The following is a 23,469-nucleotide window of genomic DNA, read 5'->3' as shown; positions in this document are numbered from 1 at the left end:
GGGCATAGAGAGATGGAGAGAGAATCCCAAACAGGCTCCTGATGTGGTATTGATCTCACAACCATGAGATCACAACCTGAGCTGATATCAAGAGTCAGCTTTACCAACCAGGCCACCCAGGCGCCCCACAGAGTTTTACATTTAAATTTTTATTATAGCCAGCAAGGGCTCCTGGGTGGCTCAGTCGGTTAAGTGAGTTCAACTCAGGTCACAATCTCATGTTTTGTGGGTTTGACCCTGGCATCAGACTCTCAGCTGTCAGCATGGAGCCCACTCAGATTCTCTGTCTCCCTCTCTCTCTTCCACTACCCAGCTCGCTCTCTCTGTCTCTCAAAAACAAATTTCATTAGAGCTAGCTATAAATACCTTTTTTTTTTTTACCTTTATGATTATTACGTTTGTGTGTTTTAAAAGAAATCTTTACCTACCTTGAATATTTTCTTCTAAATGGTTTAACATTTGCGTTTTACATTTTGGTATTTAATTCATCTGGAATTTATTTTTGTGTTTGCTGTGAATTGGGAAGCTAATTTTATCTTTTCTGTATGTGTAGCCAGTTATCTTAATATCATTATTGAGTCCACCCTTTTTTTCACTGATTTTTAATGCTCTCTGTGTTTTATGTCCACTCTAAGTTTGGACTCTATTTTGGTTCATATTCTGTTTGCCTGTATGTGCACCAGTTTCAGTGTTTTAATTAAAATAGCTTTAATATTATATTAAATATATCAGATTATATGTTTTATTATAAATATATTATTTAATATTATATATATTATACAATAGCTTTAGAATTATTCTTGCTATATGCTAAAATTATTCTTGCTCCCTCTTTATTTTTCTTTATTTGGCATTTCTTGGCCCTTTTCCATATGATAATCTTTCCTCTTTTAAAAAATATCATTTTCTTTAAATTTAAAATTTATTTTTATTGCTATTGATTTTGACCTACTTTTTTTTCTTCTATTTTACAAGGGTAGATACAAAGACCACTTCAACAAAATTCAGCTGAATTGCTCAAGGAAGCTGATTTTCTTTTCTTTTCTTTCTTTCTTTCTTTCTTTCTTTCTTTCTTTCTTTCTTTTTTTGACATGAAGCCAAAAAGTACTAACACATTGTGCTCTATAGATTTAATACCAAATGAATTAGCATCAGCTGTTTATGAGTAATGCAGGGTATTTTGGTCCTTTGCTAAATTCAGAATGAAGTGCTAAAGTTCTTACGTGTTTTGCACTAACCATATTGATCTTTGGTAGTGGAGAAAATGGGAAAATTATTAAAGTAAGAAATAAGTTGTCATTTTTGAAACCCAACATTCACTAATAAAGAGTATTTTGCTGGTGGATTTTTAAATATTGTGAAGTGTTTTTAGTGTTATATGCATATGAACAAACATTTTCTTGGTTGACAAGTGATGAGAATAGCAATTATCACTGATTCTGGGTCTTCCAAAGAACCTCAGTGTGGGAGAATTAAAAAAATTTAGTTATCCTAGTTACTTTTTCCCTAGAGAATATTATTGACAACATTTTGTGAGATGATAAAGACTTGAACAGAGCTTCGTGTGGAGGTATTACTGAATGAATGATTGTTGAGTGAATGGATGAACATTTATTTCAAAGTACTTAAATAAATTGCCATTTTGGACAATGTAGTTTGAATTCTAATTTTATATTCTCTGCCAGACTATCAGATCATTAAAAACGTGGCATAGATCAAACTTTAAACAGTTGCTGGACTTCATGCTAGTCTTTTTTCTCCATGCACTGATACTGAGTCTGGTTACTGATTTTTGTATATAAAGCCTTCCAGTCAATTTACTACTTATCAAGCATCAAAAAAATTTTAATTGTACTTATCAAGTTAAATGATGAAATGGCCCAAGAGCATTATTGAAGCCTCTTTTTCACATTTTCTCTTCTATTGTAGGAAGATACGAACCTGTCAGTATTTCTGTTTTTACAAAGTTCATTTCTCCTTATTTAATACAGTGATTCTCAAAGTGGAATCTGCAGACCAGCTAATCAGTATCATCTGAGAACTTGTCAGAAATGTATATTCTCAGGCCCAACCCCAGACTGAAAGTTAGAAACTGCTGGGTGGGGCCCCTGCAGTCTCCTTTAACACATTCTGCAAGTGATTCTGATGTATGCCAAAGTTATGAACCATGGACTTGGGGGCGCCTGGGTGGCTCAGTCAGTTGAGTATCTGACTTCTGTTCAGGTCATGATCTCACGTTTCGGGAGTTCAAGCCCCATCTTGGGCTTGGTGCTGTCAGCACAGAGCCTGCTTTTTTGATCTTCTGTTCCCCTCTCTCTGCCCCTCCCCAGCTTGCACTCTCTCTCTCTCAAAAATAAATAATAGGGGCGCCTGGGTGGCGCAGTCGGTTAAGCGTCCGACTTCAGCCAGGTCACGATCTCGCGGTCTGTGAGTTCGAGCCCCGCGTCAGGCTCTGGGCTGATGGCTCGGAGCCTGGAGCCTGTTTCCGATTCTGTGTGTCCCTCTCTCTCTGCCCCTCCCCCGTTCATGCTCTGTCTCTCTCTGTCCCAAAAATAATAAATAAAAAACGTTGAAAAAAAAAATTAAAAAAAAAAAAAAAAAAAAAAATAATAAAAATTATTTTTTCTTATTAAGTATTCAAAAAAATAAAAGTCACTGCTTCATTGTTAATTGAGCATCTACACACAGCAAAGTGTCTGGGATGTTACAGATATTTATTAAAATATTCGTTCCATTGAACAAAAAATAGGTTGTAATTTTTGCTTTCTAACAGCCAAGTTTTTACTCAATTATTTGTAAATAATAAAAATATAAATAATATGAATATATTGTGCTTATATTTATTATCAAGCTGATTTTATTAAATGAGGAACTTCTTCATATTACAAGCACATACATCATGAATTATTAACATTATGTTTAATTATAATGACTCAGATTAACATCAGCAATTTAGATAAATACAGTGTGGACTTATAGATGTAAGTCACTAGATTTTGTACCTTTGAAGATGTGAAGTTTATTAGACCTATCTAAATGTCCTTTTAGGTGCCACACGGTTTGTTTTTTTCTTTATTGTCATTTTTTTCCTGAACAGCTAGAATCATGGCTAAGTTTTTCCACCAAATCTTGTGTTCTTTTCTCTGTACCATGCTGCCTCTTGCTTCCTGCCTGTCTTACATCTCTGCTTTCTGCTTTTCTGAATGCCCTGTGTTGTGCTAAGTGAAGAGTCCATAGGTAAGAGACTTAGGGGTTGAGACTGGGAGGAGGCTTTAGGCCTTCTAGTTTTGTTCTGATTCCTTCTCCAGATTCTTCTCTTCCTCTTCATTCTTCAGAAGGATGTAGGTGCTAAACTTTCATCAGGATGTTGGGAATTTAAAAAAACTTCACAAACATTGTTTTTATTTCTTTAACATTTAGAGATAACTCTTTAGAGTAAGAGCACTAAGTTACTGAATAAGTGTATCTTAAACTAAATGGTATTTTACAGTTTTGAAAACACCTTCACAGATCTTGTTAGATTCTCAGAGCAACCTTGAGTTGGCACTGTGTAAGTTCAGTTCAACAAGCCAAATTCAACTAACAGAATAATTCACAGCTAACATTGTGCTTACTGGTGAACACTGAAAGCTTTCCCTTTTAGGATCAGGAACAAGATAAGGATGTGTACGCTTGCCACTTATATTCAGCACTATATTGGAGGTTCTAGGTAGGCAGTTAAGCAAGAAAAAGAAAAAAAAAGAATGGAAAGGAAGAAGAAAAATTATCTGTTTGCAAATGACATGATCTTATATATAGAAAACCCTAAAGGATTTATAAAAAATAAATCCAGCAACATAGCAGGATACAAGATCAATCTACAAAATCAGTTGCATTTCTGTATACTAGCAATGAACAATCTGAAAATGAAATTGAGAAAACAATTTCATTTACAATAGCATCAAAAAGAATATAATATTATGAATACTTATGAATAAATTTAATCAAATAAGTACAAGACTTGTACACTAAAAACTCAAACATGTTGAAAGAAATTAAAAATCTAAGTAAATGGAAAGACATCTTGTGTTCATGGATTAGAAAACTTAATATTATTAATATTGAAATACTCTCAAAATTGATCTATAAATTCAATGCAATCTCTATCAAAATTCCAGCTGCCTTTTTTCCAGAAATGGATAAGCTGGTCCTAAAATTCTTATGGAGATGCAAAGCCATTTTAACCACAACAATTTTGAAAATGAAAAACAAAATTAGAGGACACACACCTGTTTTCAAAACTTATTACAAAGCTACAGTAATCAAGATGATGTGACAGTGGTAAAAGGATAGTCATATAAACCAATGAAATAGAATGGAGAATCCAGAAATAAACACATAAATTCATGGTGAATTGATTTTCAAAAAGAAGGCCAAGACCATTCAATGGGGGAAAGAATAGTCTTTTTTTTTAGCAAATGTTGCTGGGACAACTGGCTACCTACATGCAAAAGAATGAATTTGGATCCCTACCTGACACTACATACAAAAATTAACTCAGAATGGATCAAAGATCTAATCTATACAATTCTTAGAAGGAAACGTTGGTAAAAATCTACATGACTTTGGGTTAAACAGCGATTTTTTTAGATATGACAAAAGCACAAAACATAATTTGGACTTCATCAAAATTTAAAACTCTTACGCATCAAAGAACACTATCAAGAAAGTGAAAAGACAGCCCGTAGAATGGGAGAGAATGTTTGCAAATCCTATCTGATAAGGGTCTAGGATCCAGAATATATAAAGAACTCTTACAATTCAACAATAAAAAGACAATATAAAATGGGCAAAGGGAAAAAAAAATAAAAGTGGGCAAAGGAGTTGAATAGGCATCTCTCCTAAAAAGATATGCAAATGACCGATAAGTACATGAAGAGATGCTCAACATCATAGTCATTAGGGAAATGCAAATTAAAACCACAATAAGATACCAGTTCACACTATAGGTTGGCTATAGTAAAAAAAAAAAAAAAAAAAAAAAAAAAGTGTGGGTGCTCATGCAGAGAAATTGGAACCCTTATCCACTGCTGGTAGGAATTTTTTAAATGCTGTAGCCATTGTGGTAAATAGTTTGGCAGTTCTTCAAAAAGTTAAACAGAATGACCCAGCAATGCTACTCCTAAGTATATAACCAAGTGAGTTGAAAATACATGTTTTTATATAAACTTGTTATGTGGATGTTCATAGCATTATTCATAATAGCCAAAAAGTGGAAATAACCCAATATCCATCCGCTGATGAATAAACAAATGTTCATACAATGGAATATAATCCAGTCATATGCTGCAATGTAGATGATCTTGAAAACATTATGCTAAATGTAAGAAGCCAGTCACACAAAGATGATAGATTGTATGATTTTATCTATATGAAATGTCCAGATAGGCAAAACCACAGAGACAGTAAATTAGTGGTTATCAGAGGGTGAAGCGGGGGGGGGAAGAATTGGGACTAACTACTAATAGGCATAGGGTTTCTTTTATGGAGTTTGGTGGAAATGTTCTGGAATTAGTGGTGATGATTGCACAGCATAGTGAATATACTAAAAAACACTGAAGTGTATGTTTTACATGATGAATTGTATGTTCTAGGAGATTGTCTTCATCTATTTGTGTTGCTATAATAAAATGCCAGAGACTGAGTAACTTATAAACAACAAATTTATTTCTCAGAGTTGTGGAGGCTGGAAGTCTAAGATCAGGGTGCTAGCACGGTTGAGGTTACAGTGGAACGTTGTGATCCTTGAAAGTGATGAAATGGAACTATATTACTTGTTTGCATTAAATTGGAGGTACCTGTAGGATACAAATATGCAGTCTTCAGGTTATTTACCTTAAAATTAGAATTATTTCTCTTAATGTGGTATTCAGAATGAACCATATTAAAAAAAATCATTTAGAGAGAAGTAATTTTCTTGTGAGAAACAAAGTGGTAACTAGAGTGAGGCAAATACAGTTGACCTTCGAAGACCATGGGGGTTAGGGGCGTTGACTCCCCGTGCAGTTGAAATTCCACTTAGAATTTTTGACTTCCCCAAATCGTAATTACTAATAGTGTGTTGACAAGAAGTCTTATTGATGAACAGTTTAATACCACATTTTGTATGCCGTATGTATTATAGACTGTATTCTTAATGAATTAACCTAGAGAAAGAATTAAAAAAAAAATTTTTTTTAATGTTTATTTGTTGGGGGGGGGAGGGGCAGAGAGAAAGGGAGACAGAATCTGAAGCAGGCTCCAGGCTCCAAGCTGTCAGCACAGAGCCCAACATGGGGCTCAAACCCACGAACTGCAAGATCATGACCCGAGCCAAAGTTGGATGCCTAACTTCCTGAGTCACCCAGGCACCCCAAGGTAGAGAAAAAAATGTTAGGAAAATCATAAGGGGGGCACCTGGCTGGCTCAGTTGATAGAGCATGTGACTCTTGATCTCAGGGTTATGAGTTTGAACCCCATGTTGGGCATAAAGTTTACTTAATTACAAACTCATATATATATACACACACATATACGTATATATACATATATATTAGTGTATGTGTGTGTATATGTGAATGTATATATACATACATATTCATATATATGTATATATATTCATATATATACACATATATGAATATGTATGTATATATATGAATATATATACACATATACACATATATTCATATTCATATATGTGTGTATATATTCATATATATACACATATATATTCATATGTGTATATATATTCATATATATACACACATATATATGTATGTGAATGTATATATACATATATATTCGTGTATGTGTACGTATACACACACATATATACATATATATACGTATATGTGTATATATGTGTGTATACGTACACATACATGAATCAAAAGGAAAATACATTTATAATACTGTAATATATTTATTAAAAAAAAAGCTGCATAGAAGTGGAGTTCAAATCCATGTAGTTCAAGGAATCAATTATAAAATTAAAAAATTTCCCTCCCTTTTTCTTGCTGTATTTTACTTGCCAGTTGTAGTTTAGATTGAATTTGTGAATGACCCCTTGGGATTTTGCTTATAACTACATCACATTTATAGGTTAATTTGGAGGTCATGATATCCTTACAATATTGAGTCACTGCAGACGATAACAGCATTTATTTGGATATTCTCTTATGTATTTCCATTGGTTTTCTTCATGAAGATCTTATGTATTTTTGTTAAACTTTTTTCTAGTACTTTAAGCATTTTTTTGTTTCTGTTGTAATTGGAACCTGTTGTCAACTTCCTATTTATAGCAGTTTTTGATTTTCTGTATTTATCTGCTTGGATAGGCATTAATTTTCTTCAACTTTCTAGATACATTTCTCCAAAATTTTTTAAATTCAACAAATGTTTATTGAGTCCCTGTCATGTGCTAGATAATTGTTTCAGGTACTTCTCTAAATTTTTAGGTAACTTATTTTAAGGCATTGATGAACTTTCCCAAATTATTGCAGCCTTGGACAGGAAATTATTTACTCACAGTGCTAAGGACTCAGTTAAATGGCTATGATTTAGTGCTCATTTTGATGCTGTCATTGTTTAACCTGTCCAATATAAATAAATCTTTAACTCTTTATATATTTATCTAATGGTTCTGAGTTTCAGACCACATTTTATAGCATCTTACTGAGTTTGCCAAAAGTACTTTTTCTTTACAAAAATCTTTGTCATACTGTTATCAGAGGAAATTAGCTTAAACAACATGATTTAATTATGAAGGAAAAAAAAAACCACACACAAATGATGAGACAATGTCTTGTATGTTATGAATAAGGACAGTGCTTTTTATTAGGCATGCCCTTGGACTTATTTTCCTAATGTGCATGGTCCTAACTGTCTGTAGAGAAGCAGACAGAGGTCTAAAGGGAAATGCAATCAATTAACTTTAAAACAAAATTTTAATTTGATTAGTAAAATGATATCTATATTTTAAAATTGGAAAATGTGGAAAAGATGGAAAGAAATGAAATCACCTGTAGTTTCATTATCCATTCACAATTGTTTTTTATATGTTGATGCGTTTTCAGTCAGTTGACTTGCTACAGTTAAAAAAAAAATCAAGCTGCAGGGGTGCCTGGGTGGCTCAGTCGGTTAAGCGTCCTACTCTTGGTTTCGGCTCAGGTCATGATGTCACGGTTCAGGGATTGGAGCCCTACATCGGGCTCTGAGCTGGCAGCACAGAGCCTGCTTGGGATTCTGTCTCTCAGCCCCGCCTGCACTTGTGCTGTCTCTGTCTCTCTCAAAAATAAATAAGTAAAAAGAAATTAAAAAATCAAAGTGTAAGGTAAAACATATTTTTTCACATTCCTGTGATATAAAACCCTCTATATTATGAGGCTTTTGATGGTTATATGATATTTAATTAAGTGGGTATATTGTAGTTTGGGTAGCCTTTACTTAGAAATAGTATTTTTACATTGCTTCTAATTCATTACTGTTTTGTTTTTTTTTTAAAGTTTGTTTATTTATTTTGAAAGGCAGCATGAACTGGGGAGGGCCAGAGAGAGAGGGAGTCACAGAATCCCAAGCAGGCTCCACACTGAGCCGTCGCGGGGCTGGAACGCATGAAACCGTGAGATCATGTCCTGAGCCGAAACCAAGTGTCACTTAACTGACTGAGCCACCCAGCTGCCCCTAATTCATCACTGTTAAAATAATGCTGTGGAGAACAATTTTGTACATAAAAACTTCCTATATTTAAAATTTCCCTACAACAAGGGTTATTTATTGTAAAAACAGTTTAGAATTGTGGAAAGTGAAAGTGTTCCCCTTATTCCTTCCAGTTTCTACTCAGTAGTGGCTACTGTTAACAATTTAGTGTGTATTTTATTTTTTTAAAAAAAGCTTACCCTACATACTGTTTTAAAAAAATTTAGCGCTATATTGTGGACATTTTTCCCTTGTCAGTCCACACAGAAGTACCTTGACATTGCTGCATCCTTGAGATTCCTTTAACCACTCTCCTACTTCTGGCATTTATTTGGAGTTAGGTGTCTGTGATTTTTTTTTTTTCTATTTCTGAATATCTCTAGGATAGTTATAATAATAGCTAAGATTCAGTAAGCGTTTACTCCATGCAGTAGATGAGGATTATCTCATTTGATTCTCATTGTTACATTTGTGTGGGTGGGTGCACAGTTCCTATTTGGTCACTTTTCCGTCCCAGCCCATAGGGAAGATGGAACTTTAGTTCAAACTTCCTTGCCTCTTAAGGGAAGAATCATTACAGGGGAAAAACATCCTTATTCTTCTCAGGAGGAAGAATTCCCCACCTGATGGCCGGTATGGGACATTTGTGCCAGAAGGAGGTGTGGGTTTTATCCTTCCTCTTTCACTTCCTATGCCCAGGACTAGCAGGCCAGTACGAGCAGCACCCTTGGACTGGCCTTTTAAAGGTAGATCTGACCATTCTCTTAGTTCTATATAATCCCTACATCTGGGTTGAGGACTGGCTGGGGAGTCTGTTCTGCAGACCCAAGTATCTTTTCCTACCAGACATGTCCTACTATGGACATCTCAAGGTCTGGGTCTTTGTTATATAGATTTAGGGGCCCCATTTTGACTTTCTATCGAAAGTCATTTATCCTGTCTTTGCAATAGGAACTATTAGAGATTGTCCAGCCATTAAAAAATCAGAACATAATTTCTGAACTTTATTGAGGTATAACCTGTATACAGTAAAACACAATCAAGGTAGAAAATACTTCTGTCATCTCAAAAAATTACTTCATGCTGCTTTGGTGTCCCTTTCACTCAGGCAACCACTGATTGATTTAAAAAAAATTTTTTTTAAGTTTATTTCTTTATTTTGAGAGAGAGAGAGAGAATGCAAACAGGGGCAGGGGCAGGGGCGGAGAAGGAGAGGGAGAGGGAGAGAGAGAGTCCCAAGCAGGCTCCTCACTGTGCAGAGCCTGATGCAGGGCTTGATCTCACAAAGTGGTAAGATCATGACCTGAGCCAAAATCAAGAGTCGGACGCTTGACTGACTGAGCCACCCAGGAGCCCCTGATGGATCTTTTTTTGTTGTTGTTACTCCGGATTAATTTTGCCTTTTCTAGAATTTCATCCAAATATGAGATGAATTTTACATAATGTAGGATGAACTCTTATTTTGTGTCTGGCTTCTTTTACTCATCATTTTGTTTTTGAAGTTTACTCATGTTGTTGCATATGTACCTGTAGTTAGTTTCTTTTTAATTGCTAGGTAGTATTCCATTATATGGATATATCACAGTTTTTTTATCCATTCATGTGTTGGTAGGCATTTGTGTTATTTCCAATTTTTGGCTATTGTGAATAAAGCTGTGAATATCTGTGTATAAGTGTAGCTATGTTTTCTTTTTTCTTGACTAAAATCTAGGCACATACCTGCTGGGTCACATTAATTTTATAAGAAACTATATTATGTCTTTGCCAGTATTTAATGTTGTCAGCCTTTTACATTTTTCTTTGGTGTTTCCCAAAAAGACCAAAATGGGAACTTGCTTTTTTTCTTTTTCAGTATAAAGGGATGTCAGGAGGTTCATTTATGTGAATAGTTACTGGTCTGAAATGGATAAGGTAAAAGTATCCCTACAGGCTCTTTGAGAGATAACTATAGGACATACTAGTTTAATTGATTCCTACCCCATCACTTTCAGGCCCATGTGACTTCAAAATTTTAACAGAAATTATTATTATAGGAGTTGATAGCACGGAGTGAATCCATAGGCCTGAAGACAGGTATTACTGATGGCCTTTCTCACCTTATTCTAGACTAGCAATGTCCAATGAAACTTTCTGTGGTGATAGCTATGGGCCACATATGGCACTTGAAATGTGGCTAATGCAACTGAAGAACTGAATTTAAACAAAAAATTTTTTAAAAATATTTGTTTATTATTTTGAGAGTGAGAGAGACAGAGTGCAAGTGGGGAAGGGGCAGAGAGCAAGGGAGACACAGAATCCGAAGCAGGCTCCAGGCTCTGAGCTGTCAGCACAGAGCCCGACATGGGGCTGGAACCCACACACTGCGAGATTATGACCTGAGCCGAAGTCGGACGCCCAACCGACTGAGCCACTCAGGCGCCCCAAGAACTGAATTTTGAACTTTAATTAATTTTAATTTTGATAGTCATATTTGCCTAGTGGTGCTTTATTGGACAGTGCAGTTCTTAAAATGTTATTTTTCAGCAAAGGTCACTGACAAAAAATAATTGAGTAAGACTTGTCAGCTGAGCCCACTGGCTAAATTCATATTTTCTGTCCTACCTCCCTTTCCCGTGGGGGATTCGAGTGTCTCTAGAGAGATGTAGCCAAGGCCTCGAGTACCACAAAGGAAGAACCAGTGGATTCAGGAGTGTTGCAGGTAGTTAGGGTAGGGGTGGTTATTTGGTAAGGAGCTCTTCTAGTTAGGTACTATGCTCTGTGTTTTTTTATGTTTATTTTACCCTCCTAAATTCTTTGGAAGACAATAAAGCCTATATTTGAGTAATCTAATTTTTAAAGTGGACCTTTGGACAAAAGTATGCTGTTTAAATTTGAAAACTGTATAATGTTGCAGAGAGGAGTCCTGATTAAATCCTCCCAGTGTTTTTTTGATTAAGAGAAGCAAATTCTCTTTCTACACTTTAAAGGCTTTCAAGTAATGATATAATTACTTCTAAGGTTTCCATTAAGGATTTGAGATTTTTATTCTTTTGAGTAGCAGAGTTAATAATTTTTTTACATTTCAATTATTAGTGAAAGCATTTTACAGCATTTAGATGGTTAAATGTAGTCACTCAGATAACTGAATTTATATAAAATTGCCTATCCGTGTAGTATTTTTCATTTCATAAGAGCTGCGCAGCTGTAGTGGCTGAGTTTTTATTTGTTTCCTAGAGGCAAGGTCAATGTTAGAAAAATTGTGGAATTTTCCCCTGGCATTACTGTGGTAAGTAAACAACTACTATTTATAGGAATTTATATTTTGATGAAAAATGAGGTACCCTGCTTGGCTTATCATAAGAACACAGATGCTTCTAGATTCCAGTAGGGAGGCCTTTTGCTCACAGCATCTGTTGTAGTTGGCCAGCCAGATGACTTCCACTGAGTTTTTCACTTTTTTTTTTCAAGGACACCACCTCTTTGACAGCTAAATACATTTACAAATGAAAAGGTTAACTTAATGTTTTGTAAATTTATTATTACTGTGGCTATATCAGTTCTGTGCAATTTTGAACTATTAGATAATTTAAATTAGATCACTTCCTAAATAACCTTGAAATGTCCTTTGAATACATGTCCTTTGAACTGTTTATTCTGCAGTTAGGTAGATTTGTATTGATCTATAAGTTCATTTATTCAGCAGGTGTTTGATGAGCACTCTACCAAGCCCTGTGCTAGCTCTGGGGAACCACAGATGTAAGCAGGATATAATCTGAGTCCTTGAGAAGCTTCCTGTCTTGTATGCAATGCAAACATGTAAACAGACCATGGAAATACAGTCAGATACTTTCATTTGAAGTTTATTATATCAGTCTAATGGGGAGGGGAAGGTGTCTGGGAAGGTCTTCTAGAAAAAGTAATGTCTGAGCTGAGAATTGTTGAAACAAACAGGAGTTTAGTTAGGCAAGAGGCTCGGCATTAGGGGAGAGAGAAGAATATAAAAGGAAGAAGCTTATAGGTGAGAGAGACCCTAGGATGGGTGGGAAACTAAAAAAGTTTGGTACGCTTTTGTCAGATATCTGGTCACACTGACTATGGGCAAAAATACAGTCTCATTCATAAAGCAAAGTTATGACCCAGGCTTTATTCTCTCATGTTCTAAATATTAATGATTTCCAAATATTTTATGAATCCCATAAGAAAAACATCTTTGGTCATGTATCTGCAATATATTTACATATTTATTTATAAATGATATACTCAGTTTATATACATGGTAAAGTATATACGAAAAGATAAAAAGGAGGAACTAAAGGTGAAAAATATTCTTTATTTTATTAAAAAATACAGAAAACCAATTGCTGCTTCATTGTTCTTTAAAATCTTGGCTTGATATCTTATGATACACCTATTCAGAGGTCTGTTTCTAACTGCAGTTGAATTTGATATGTGAATTATCTGTAGATCCTTCTGGTGCACGTAACCCACTTTAGGGACCACTGTTCTAAACGATTGGCATAAGTGTATTGAAACTAGCCTTTTAGTTAAAACAGAAGCAAAGCAAAAGGTAGTTTATTTTGCCCTATACATTTTTGAGAGACAAATTTAAAGAAAAATCAGCTTTGGCTTGAGGTTTGAAGAATGAGCACTTGAGTCATAAACTATGTGTCATGACTAAAAGGGTCATATTTCACTAACTAGGAAATCCAAGAGAATGGCGGAGGAGTTATTGGTTAAGTACATTATGTGAAGGAATGTTTTGCTAGTAGCTGTTAATCAAAAATATTACTTGCTGTTTTGAAAAAATATGCCTTTCAGTTACCTTTGTTGGGAGATATTTAGAAGATGGTTTTTCTTAATCCATAGGAGATGTGGTCCATGCCACTTGGGATCTCTTATAAAAAGATACTCTTTTGGGGCGCCTGGGTGGCTCAGTCGGCTAAGCGTCCGACTTCGGCTCAGGTCATGATCTCGCGGTTCGTGAGTTCAAGCCCCGCGTCGGGCTCTGTGCTGACAGCTCAGAGCCTGGAGCCTGTTTCAGATTCTGTGTCTTCCTCTCTCTCTCTGGCTCTCCCCTGTTCATGCTCTGTCTCTCTCTGTCTCAAAAATAAATAAATGTTAAAAAAAATTAAAAAAAAAAGATACTCTTTCATTATACACTTGATTAAACGTACTGAATTTACTTCATTGCATTTGAATCACTCAAAATTCTTTTCATCAGAAGAGTTGGAAAACCAAATCAAAAGAGCTTGAGTAAAAAAAAAAGTATTTGTTGGTACATAACCAACATAACCAATGCAGTACTGGTCTCAAGGGCTTTAACTTGGTTGTCAGATCTGTGTTTCAAAGTGTCTATTTGTTTCTTTGTCTCTGTTACCTTTGCTTTATCTGTAATAGTTTTACTGTCTTTTAGAGCAGAAATTTGACCACCGTGCAGTGGTGAGGCAGGGGAGAGTGTCCTTCTGGCACATGTCTATAAATCCTATGAATGGGATAGGACTCTATGTGATTGCACGTGTGCTGTGATTGGCAGGCCCACAAAAGCCTATATGGAAGGGGGAAGGAACAGTTTCCCAAAGGAAGGGTTTGCTGTGATCACAGAGGAAGGAATGCAGGGAGTCCATAACAATAGGTATTTATTACAGGTGATGAGGAATAGAGGACAGGAGGCATAAATTATTCTTTAAGGTTATAAAAGATGACTTAATTTTCTTTTCCTAATCATTGTTTTTTGTAGAGTATGCAAGCTGCAAGATGCCCTACAGATGAATTATCTTTAACCAATTGTGCAGTTGTGAATGAAAAGGATTTCCAGCCTGGCCAGTGAGTATCTAACTTTGTTTTTTTTCCAACCTGCCAAGTGGTATTTTGGAAACTTTTAGAGAGCACTTGTGTTTTAGGAAACTCAAAAATAATTTTTTTATTCCTCTTGCTAAGTTGGAAAATGGAAAAGATGAGAGTTATGCATTTTAGTCTTTTTTTTTTTTTTTAACATTTATTCATTTCTTTTTTTGAGAGAGAGCGCACACGTGAGCGAGCAGGGGAGGGGCAGAAAGAGAGACACACACACTCTGAGCTGTCAGCACAGAGCCCGATGCGGGGCTCAAACTTGCAAACTGTGAGATCATGACCTGGGCTGAAGTCGGCTGCTTAAACAACTGAGCCACCCAGGCGCCCCTGTATTTTAGTCTTTACTGTGTTAAACTTTGATTAATATGTTTTTAAAATCATACATAGCTTTTTATATGTAGCTTTTATTTTTATTAACTTTGTTAGCAGAACTAAACATACTAGTTGTATGAATCATATATAGCATAGTCTTTAGGTTTTTGGCTCTGCAGTCAGACTGTCTGAGTTTGGATGCTCTGCCAGTTGCAAACTGGGTGACCCTGGATAACTTATTTATCATTTCTGAGCCTCTGTGTCCTAATCTGTGAAATGGAGATGATGATCGTATCTTCCTCAGGGTAGTTGTGAAGATTGACTTATACAGATAAAGTGTTTAGAATAGTGCTTAGCACATTAATAAACCTCCATAACTATTAGCTCTTTTGATAATTACTACTGTGATGATCTAAGAAATGAACATTGGAAGATGCACAACAAAGTATTTTTAAGTATTTTTTATAAGTATTTTTTCGTTGTCATTTATTTTAACTAATTCGCATCATCCACTGCCAGAACTTCTAAAAACTCTGCTACCAAGTTCAGTGCCATCCATATGCTTCTGAGGCTGATAGAGGTGTGGAGATAAAGGATCCCTACCAGAAGGCAGACTGGGGAAATAAGGAACAACAAGGCAGGATTTTAACTGAGCCCTTTTTTTTAAAGCTATCTATAAAATACATGAGTTTTACAAAGTTAGAATTGCCAGTTATCTGTAGTTTTCAGTTTCAGAGTAAGGGGCTGAATGATTGCAGTAATATTGTTTCTTGCCCTAAAAATTCTATGATGCTAAGTTGAGCACAGAACTTTCTCTGTATAAACTGGGGTATAGATAATTAGTGTGAGAATTTGTTTATGGACTTTTCTTACATATGTCAAATGTTCGCTGTACTCATGATGGAGCTTACTTGAAATACAGCGCTTATAAAGAACTTGTGTTCTAGTGTATAGAAACACTAACCATTAATATTTAGAAAGTCATAGCATTCTAAAAGATGATTTTTAAAAAGATAGTGCTGTTGCAAGATAGAGTTTAAAGGTTTTATTACACACACAGTCCTTGGCAATTTCTCTGCGTAGGAGGTTATCATGAGATGACTATATTTTATCTGTTCATGGGTAACTCCTGAGCAGAGTGAATTAGCAAAAGATGCTTTGAAATAATAAATATTGATATCTATATGAAAGTTGATGTATTTTGTGACAATTCCTTGTTTTTACCATCTTTTTAATTTTATAGGTTGTTACTGTTTCAACTGTTATGAGAGCCTACAGAGATTTAATGATTAGTCCTAAAACTAACTCTTTTTGGGTTGTTGTATCCTGGTTCTTCTATCTTTGGTTCTCCTCCTTTTATTCTATTTGATGTGAAATAGAGGCACCTGGGTGGCTCAGTTGGGTAAATGTCTGGCTCTTGGTTTCGGCTCAGGTCATGATCTCATGGTTGGTGGGTTCGAGCCCCATGTCAGGCTCTGTGCTGACAGTATGGAGCCTGCTTGGGATGCTCTCGCTCTCTGCCCCTTCCCTCCCTCAAAATAAATAAACCTAAAAAAAAAAAAAGATGTGAAATAATTCTCAGGAGAGGAATTTCTTCTAATTTTTACTTAAAATCAAAGATTCTAAATCATTATCTTCAGTTTTATGTAAATTGGAAATGATATTTTGGATGGTATGTATGCTCTTGAACTTGGTCCCGATTGTGCTTGATGTGTGCTTGTACCGAGGTACCCCTTCTGCCTGGAAAAAATTTTGAATTGCTGACAGTGTTTAGAAATGAAATTTGTGGTTCTCTTCCTTCAGGACTCTCAAACACTCTGCCACGTTTCCACCTGGTACTCATGAAGCATCAGTTGTTGGAAACGAACACATACACAGGAGTTAATGTTTTTATTTCCTTTGACATGGAGTATTAACTATGTTTCCGTCTTTTAGGCATGTGATTGTGAGGACTTCTCCCAACCACAGGTATATATTTACACTGAGGACCCACCCATCAGTGGTTCCAGGGAGCATCGCATTCAGCTTACCTCAGGTAACCCACATGCTAGTTTATTCTCTTCCATTCTGAAAAGTCCTAGAAGAATCAATTCGTTTCAAGCAAGCATCTTCCTATAACTGTATTGATTCATATTGAAGAAAAACATCTAGGTGTTTATATAAGGAATTTAAAGATGCATTCTTAATTGCCCATTTCTACTATACTTTCCTTTTATTGCCTTGATTTTTTTTTTCCTAATTTAAAAAAATTCTGTGCTAATATCAGGTAGCTATCAGATTAAGTCTCAGGTTATTTCAGTGTTAACTTGCAGGGTAAGAAAATATATTAAAATAACATTTACTGGGGCGCCTGGGTGGCTCAGTCGGTTAAACATCCAACTTCGGCTCAGGTCATGATCTTGCGGTTTGTGAGTTCCAGCTCCGTGTCGGGCTCTGTGCTGACCGCTCAGAGCCTGGAGCCTGCTTCCAATTCTGTGTCTCCCTCTCTCTCTGCCCCTCCCCTGTTCATGCTCTGTCTCTCAATAATAAATAAACATTAACAAAAAATTTAAGAAGATAAATAACATTTACTTGTACAATTGACATCTAATGATAGTGATTTTAAAATGCAGCGATGTTGGGGTGCCTGGGTGGCTTACTCGGTTAAGTGTCTGACTTCAGCTGAGGTCATGATCTTGCGTTTCATGGGTTTGAGCCTCATATCAGGCTCTGTGCTGACAGCTCCTAGCCTCAAGCCTGCTTCAGATTCTGTGTCTCCCTCTCTCTGTGGCCCTCCCCTGCTTGTGCTCTGTCTCTCTCTATCTCTCTTTCAAATATAAATAAATATTAAAAGAATTAAAAAAGAAAATGCAATGATGTCACACTAATGAATGTGATATGAGTAGTTATCTCAAATTACAGTGTTTTTAAAGGTTTTTATTTATTTTGAGAGACAGAGTGCGTGTGTGCACATGTGAGGGAGAGTGGGGGAGGGGCAGAGAGTGAGGGAGAGAGAGAATCCTGAGCAGGTTCCACGTCAGCACAGAGCCCAGTGCGGGGTTCAGTCTCACAAACTGTGAGATCATGATCTGAGCTGAAACCAAGAGCCAGATGCTTAATCGACTGAGCCACCCAGGCACCCCTCAAATTGCAATTTAACTTGCTGGGCTTTATAATGAGTGGAAGGATTATGATTACATTTATAACTGTTGGTGGATTCTGTGGTGGGAAAACTGGCTAGCATTGTCCACAGGCACCTAATACATAGTTGAGGAGCACTGCAGGTACTAGTCTGTGTCCTTTTCTACCTTATCGTCTTACTCATGCTGCTGATCCCATAGTCCTCAGCAATGTAATAGAACCCTGATGTCCTTCCAGTATGTTTGTAAGCAGTGATTTACTACCCTGGAGGTTGAAGGAAAGAGATTAAACACTCTTTAGGGATCTGTTAAAGATCTCTTGAAGCTCTGAAAGATTATGGGAGATCTTTACTATTCCCCTTTTCTCTATTTGAATGCCTCTTTATTATCAGGACTACTTTTCACATTTGTTTCTATACATAAGATGTTTGGGATATTTTAGAGTTTGCCAGCTTTTGCAGAGCTGGGATTTTGGTGGTCAGAAATATGGTTTTTGATTATTTCTTCTTGTTTCTCTGCTTTTTTTTAAAAAAAAATTACCCTAATACTTACTATAGGCCAGGTACTATACTAATGCATAATTGCATATTTTAGCTCATTTAATTCTCAAAATAACTCCATATGATAAATACTATTACTGTCATCCTTTGAGTCTGTCTTTGGGATTGAAGTCCAGAACCTAATTGGCTGCTTGGTGACACCAAGTCTGGACTTGCTCAGCATTCTGCTCAATTCTTCATCGGCTGGAAGCAAGATGGGATGTGACGGAAGAGAGCATGAAGGGCAGAGGAGGGAGAAGGAGCCTGCGATGAGGGAGCTGGAGGGAAAGCAAGTGCTGCACATGTTCACAATGCAGCATCTTCACAGTCCACCCCCAAATCCACGCTGTTTGATGAGTAGACAAAATGTGGATTTTTGGCCAAAAGTTATTTTTCTCGCTGTTCTTTGGAGCGTTATCAGTAGTGACTAATTTTGAATCCATACCAAGCCAGTCCTAAATTCCTGCCTAAATGCAGTCTGGCCTGCCTTCGTACATTCTTGCCATTGCAACCAGTCTGGACCTGGGAGAGGCTAAAGTCTACTTGCAAATGCCTGAAAATCCTTTGGCTAGTACAAAGAGTAGTCAGGAGCATCTAATGATTGGAATCCCTGCTTGGGTTTCAGGAGAGATTAGCTGACCAGTTTTAATTTAGTTTTCATGAATTGAGTGTCTTTCTTTTTGAGATATCCTAAGAAACAGTGTAAGTAACCATAGTATGTTTAGAACACTGAAATATCTGATACTATGAAGGCCTTCAGGAGCAGTATAGTGTGCAAAGGAGCTTCGTACTCAATGAGGCCAGTTTTATTGTACAAAGGCAAGCTTTGTATGTTTTTGAATAGATGTTCAGATATAAAGTATAGCATATAAATATGTTTCCTGGGGCTGCTGTAGCAAAGTACCACAGAGTGGGAGGCTTAAATTTATTCTCTTGCAGTTTGGGAGTCTAGAAGAATGAAATAAAATTGTCAACAGGGCTGTGCTCTGTCCAAAGGCTTTACAGAAGAATCTGTTCCATGCTTAGTTTCTGGTGTTGCCAACAAACCTGGATATTGCTTGACTGGTAGATGTATCACTTGAGTCTGTTTCCACCGTCACATGACTTTCTCCCCATGTATCTGTCTGTCTCTTCTTATAAGGACACCAGGTCATATTGGTTTATGGTTTATCTTAATTTTATATGACCTTTTTTTTTTTTTTAAAGTTTATTTATTTATTTTGAGAGAGGGGAGGGAGGGGCAGAGAGAGAGGGAAGAGAGAGAATTCCAAGCAGGTTCTGCACTGTCCGTGTGGGGCTCTAACTCACGAACCATGAGACCATGACCTGAGCCAAAATCAAGAGTCGTTTGCTTAACCGACTGAGCCACCCAGGTGCGCCTGACCTTATCTCGACTGTATCTCCACAAAGACACTTTTCCAGATATGGTTGTAATCGTATGTGCCAGGAGCTAAGACTCCAGCATATCTTTGTGGATCACAGTTCAACACACAACACTAAACCACGTTTTGATCTTTGAATGTGTTCCTATTACTGAAATTCATAGACATTCCCCTTTTCCTCATTTCTATAATTTTTATTGATTTGGTTTTAAGTGTCTTTTTTTTTTCTTTTATTTTATAGCGAAAGTGGGCTGGACTTTCTATTGGGCAAGAAATAGAAGGTAGGTAATTTTTTTTTTTTTTTTTTTTTTAGCTACCTGATGTGGATTTTCTTTCTGATTTTCTCATAGTTGTGGAAATCTGTAAAATTTTCTGTTGCTGGTCATCAGGGCCATTAAACGTTCATCCTATTTATATTACTGGTTAGACATACGAGAATGGAAAGTGAATAGTTATGGTACTTACGTCTGCCTGAAAATTACAATCTAATGGGGGAGAGAATATCCACTTATTCATAGCTCACACAATGTGTACAGAGTAAATAAGTGCACAAGTGTTACCATTGGGACCTCTGTGTGAAAGTGCTAAGATGGAATGGGAGTGGATGAATTGATTGGAGGCTGAAAAATCAGCCAGAGAAATCTTTTTAGGCACTGGAGTTTTGAGCATGTTTATGAAGTAGGGGAAAAGCATTACATAGTAGAGATAAGGAAGAAAGCCTCTTAAGATGGGAAATAATATCAATAAAAGACATTGAGATGGGAGCAAGCAAATCATAGGCAGTGCTCAGGAAGTATGTGTGCCTGATTGAAAGGATTTACCTGAATGAATTGTATTAAGTGATGAAAACATGCAGTTAGTGGAGGGCCTAAAAGTACATACTAAAATTTTTGGATTTTATTCAAAGACAATAGAGAGCTCCTGAAGATTTCTGAGTGAGTCCATCAAAATCCTAATTTTAGAAAAGATTCTGCTGTCAGTGTGGAGTATAGTGAGGAATGGGGAGAATTCAGGAGTCAAGGAAAATAGCTTGGAGATTATCTGACTTGCCTAGAATTAAGTTGAATAGGCCTTTGTGAAATTATGGCTGTGGAATAAATTTTTTAAAAATCTAAGATATATTTAAGAGGAATAATTGGTATTATTTGATGGTTCCATTTTACTATATACTGAGATATGTTTTCTTTTATGTTTGTTTGGAAAGATAAATCAGATTAAGTTAAGGAGAAGAAAGAGTGGCAGTATTTAAGCAAACGGTATGCTTATTTTAATGAAGTGTGTATCTTATAATGAAGTTATCACAGTTCATTGGGGGAGGGCGTGGAAAGAAGGTTATGACCTCAGGAGGAAAAAAGGACTAAGCTACTTGTGGATTATAAGCCAAGGGACAAATAAGCAAATATTGGCATTGTCTCCTAGGCACTGTGTCAAAATTGGGAAAATGGACTATGAATCTTCTTGTCACCTAGTTTCATGTCAACTTCATGGGTACGGCAGGAGAAGGAGAGAAGAAGCCAAGAATACTTAAGTCAGCTTTTTTTCTGCTTGCTTTTAAAACCTAAAAAACTGGATATTTACAAAAAAATTGCAAAAATAAGAGAATTCCTATATACTATTTTTACCAGATTCACCAGTTACCATATTTTTAAAATTCATTTCCTTTCTTTCCCTGCACACATGTGCGCACACACATTTCTTTTCTTAAGCATTTGGGATTAAATTGCAGAAATCATTCCTCTTTACATCTCATACTTTAGTGTATATTTCCTGAGGACAAAGATATGCTCTTACATTAATCAAATTCAGGAAATTAAACGTTAATGTAATTAAATGTTGAAACTTTAATCTCTAGTTCATATTTCAGTTTTGTTAATTGTCCCAGTGATTTCCTTTACAACATGTTTTTCCTTCTCAGCAGAGGATCCAGTTCGGGATCGTGTATTGTACTTGTCATTTCTCTAATCTTTGGCTTTTATTTTTTTCCTTTCATGATGGTGATATTTTTGAAGAATACATTTATAGGATGCGTTATTGAAGTTTCAGTTATGTAAGATGGAGAAGTTCTGAAGATCTAATGTGTAGAAGGGTGACTGTAGTTAACAATGCTACGTGCATACTTAAACTTTGCCAAGTGGGTAGATCTTAAGCATTGTCATCACACATGCATGTGCACACACACACGCAGAGAAAGAAAATGGTTCGTGTGCACTGAGAAGGAGGTATATTATGTTATCAGGGTTTATTGTCTGCTATATATCTGTAAGCTCTACTTTACTAATTATGCTGTTTAGATCTTCTGTATTCTTAATGGAATTACTTGCCCTGTATGGCACTGAAACTGGTGTGTTAAAATCTTAGTGTTCTTCTATTCTATTTTTCCTCGCATCTCCTGTAGTATCTACTTTACATAGTAGTTTCTATGTTATTTGGTATGTAGATATTCATAACTGTTATATTTTTAATGTGAATTGTGGCTATTAGCATCATAAAGTATCCTTCTTCGTCTTGTTTTATGTGTTGTAAATTATACTTTGATGTCAGGATTACAAACCCTGCTTTCTTATTGTTTTTAATTTGCTCAGCATATCTTTGCCCATCTCTTTACTTTTAGGTTTTCTGAATCCCTGTGTTTTAGTTGTGTCTGTAGTATACAGTACAGAGTTGGGTTTTGGTTTATGAGCTAATTTAAAAATCTTCTAATAGGTTTATTAAGCCCTTTCATAGTTATTGATATTACTGATATATTCAATCTCAGTTCTGTTATCTTCCATTTTAGTTGTGTTTCTCTATTTGGTATATCATCTTGGCTATTTTTAATTTTTTATTTTGGTATTTAGGAGTATTTATGTTTTTGTTTTAGTGACTACTTTTGCATTTATACCTCTCATAGTACCCTTGGTCCCCCCCCCCCTTTTTTTTTCTTGACCTTTTCAAAAACTGTTCTGTCAGTTCTAAGTGATATCCTTTAACTCTCTTCTGTTGCCTGTATAGCAGTTAATGATCATTTTCTACCCCCCCTTCTCCTCCAATTTTGTTTGTTGCTTTCTTTTTAAATTAAAATTTTTTTTTTTTAAGTAGAAGAAGGAAATTTTCTAAAATTGAGGTATAACTGACATATAACATTATATTAGTCTCAGGTATATAACATAGTGATTCAATAGTTGTATATGTTGCTAATGATCACTACAGTAAGTCTAGTTAACATCCATCATCATATATAGTTACAAAAACAGTTTTTTTCTTGTGATGGGAACTTTTAAGATATACTCTCTTAGCAACATTCAAATATGCAATTTAGTATTATGAACTATAGTCACCATGCTCTACATAGTAGTTGCTTTCTTTCTACTTTGTCAGAGCATGATGTTTATATGCTATTCTTCCACACATGACCCCATACTTGTTTTAGTCTTAACTCTACAGTTAAGTCACTTAAATGATTATGATAGTCCTTTTGCCAGTTTCTACTTGGTTGTATAAAACCTGTGATCTAGTACATTCCTCTAGGAAGTATATATGTGTATAGGTGTTCATTAAGTTCTTGCATATTCAAACTGTTTTTCTATATCT

The 23,469-nt window shown here is 35.9% G+C and overlaps 1 protein-coding gene across 2 annotated transcripts in view; it reads left to right on the top strand.

Moving 5' to 3' along the window:
- Positions 1–23,469, top strand: part of NSF (N-ethylmaleimide sensitive factor, vesicle fusing ATPase) — a 143,546-nt gene that overhangs the window by 6,099 nt on the left and 113,978 nt on the right. For both annotated transcript variants that reach the window (XM_060645794.2, XM_060645793.2), the window contains exons 2-4: positions 14,435–14,520; positions 16,795–16,894; positions 20,141–20,180. In XM_060645794.2, the coding sequence (XP_060501777.2) occupies positions 14,435–14,520; positions 16,795–16,894; positions 20,141–20,180 (226 nt within the window). The remainder of the gene's footprint in view (positions 1–14,434; positions 14,521–16,794; positions 16,895–20,140; positions 20,181–23,469) is intronic.

Source organism: Panthera onca (genome assembly GCF_046562875.1).
Source record: "Panthera onca isolate mPanOnc1 chromosome E1 unlocalized genomic scaffold, mPanOnc1 haplotype 2 h2.Chr16_ul_2, whole genome shotgun sequence".
NCBI classification, from domain to species: domain Eukaryota; kingdom Metazoa; phylum Chordata; class Mammalia; order Carnivora; family Felidae; genus Panthera; species Panthera onca.
The sequence above is the reverse complement of the archived record's forward strand: the minus strand, read 5'-3'. Positions and strand labels throughout refer to the sequence as shown.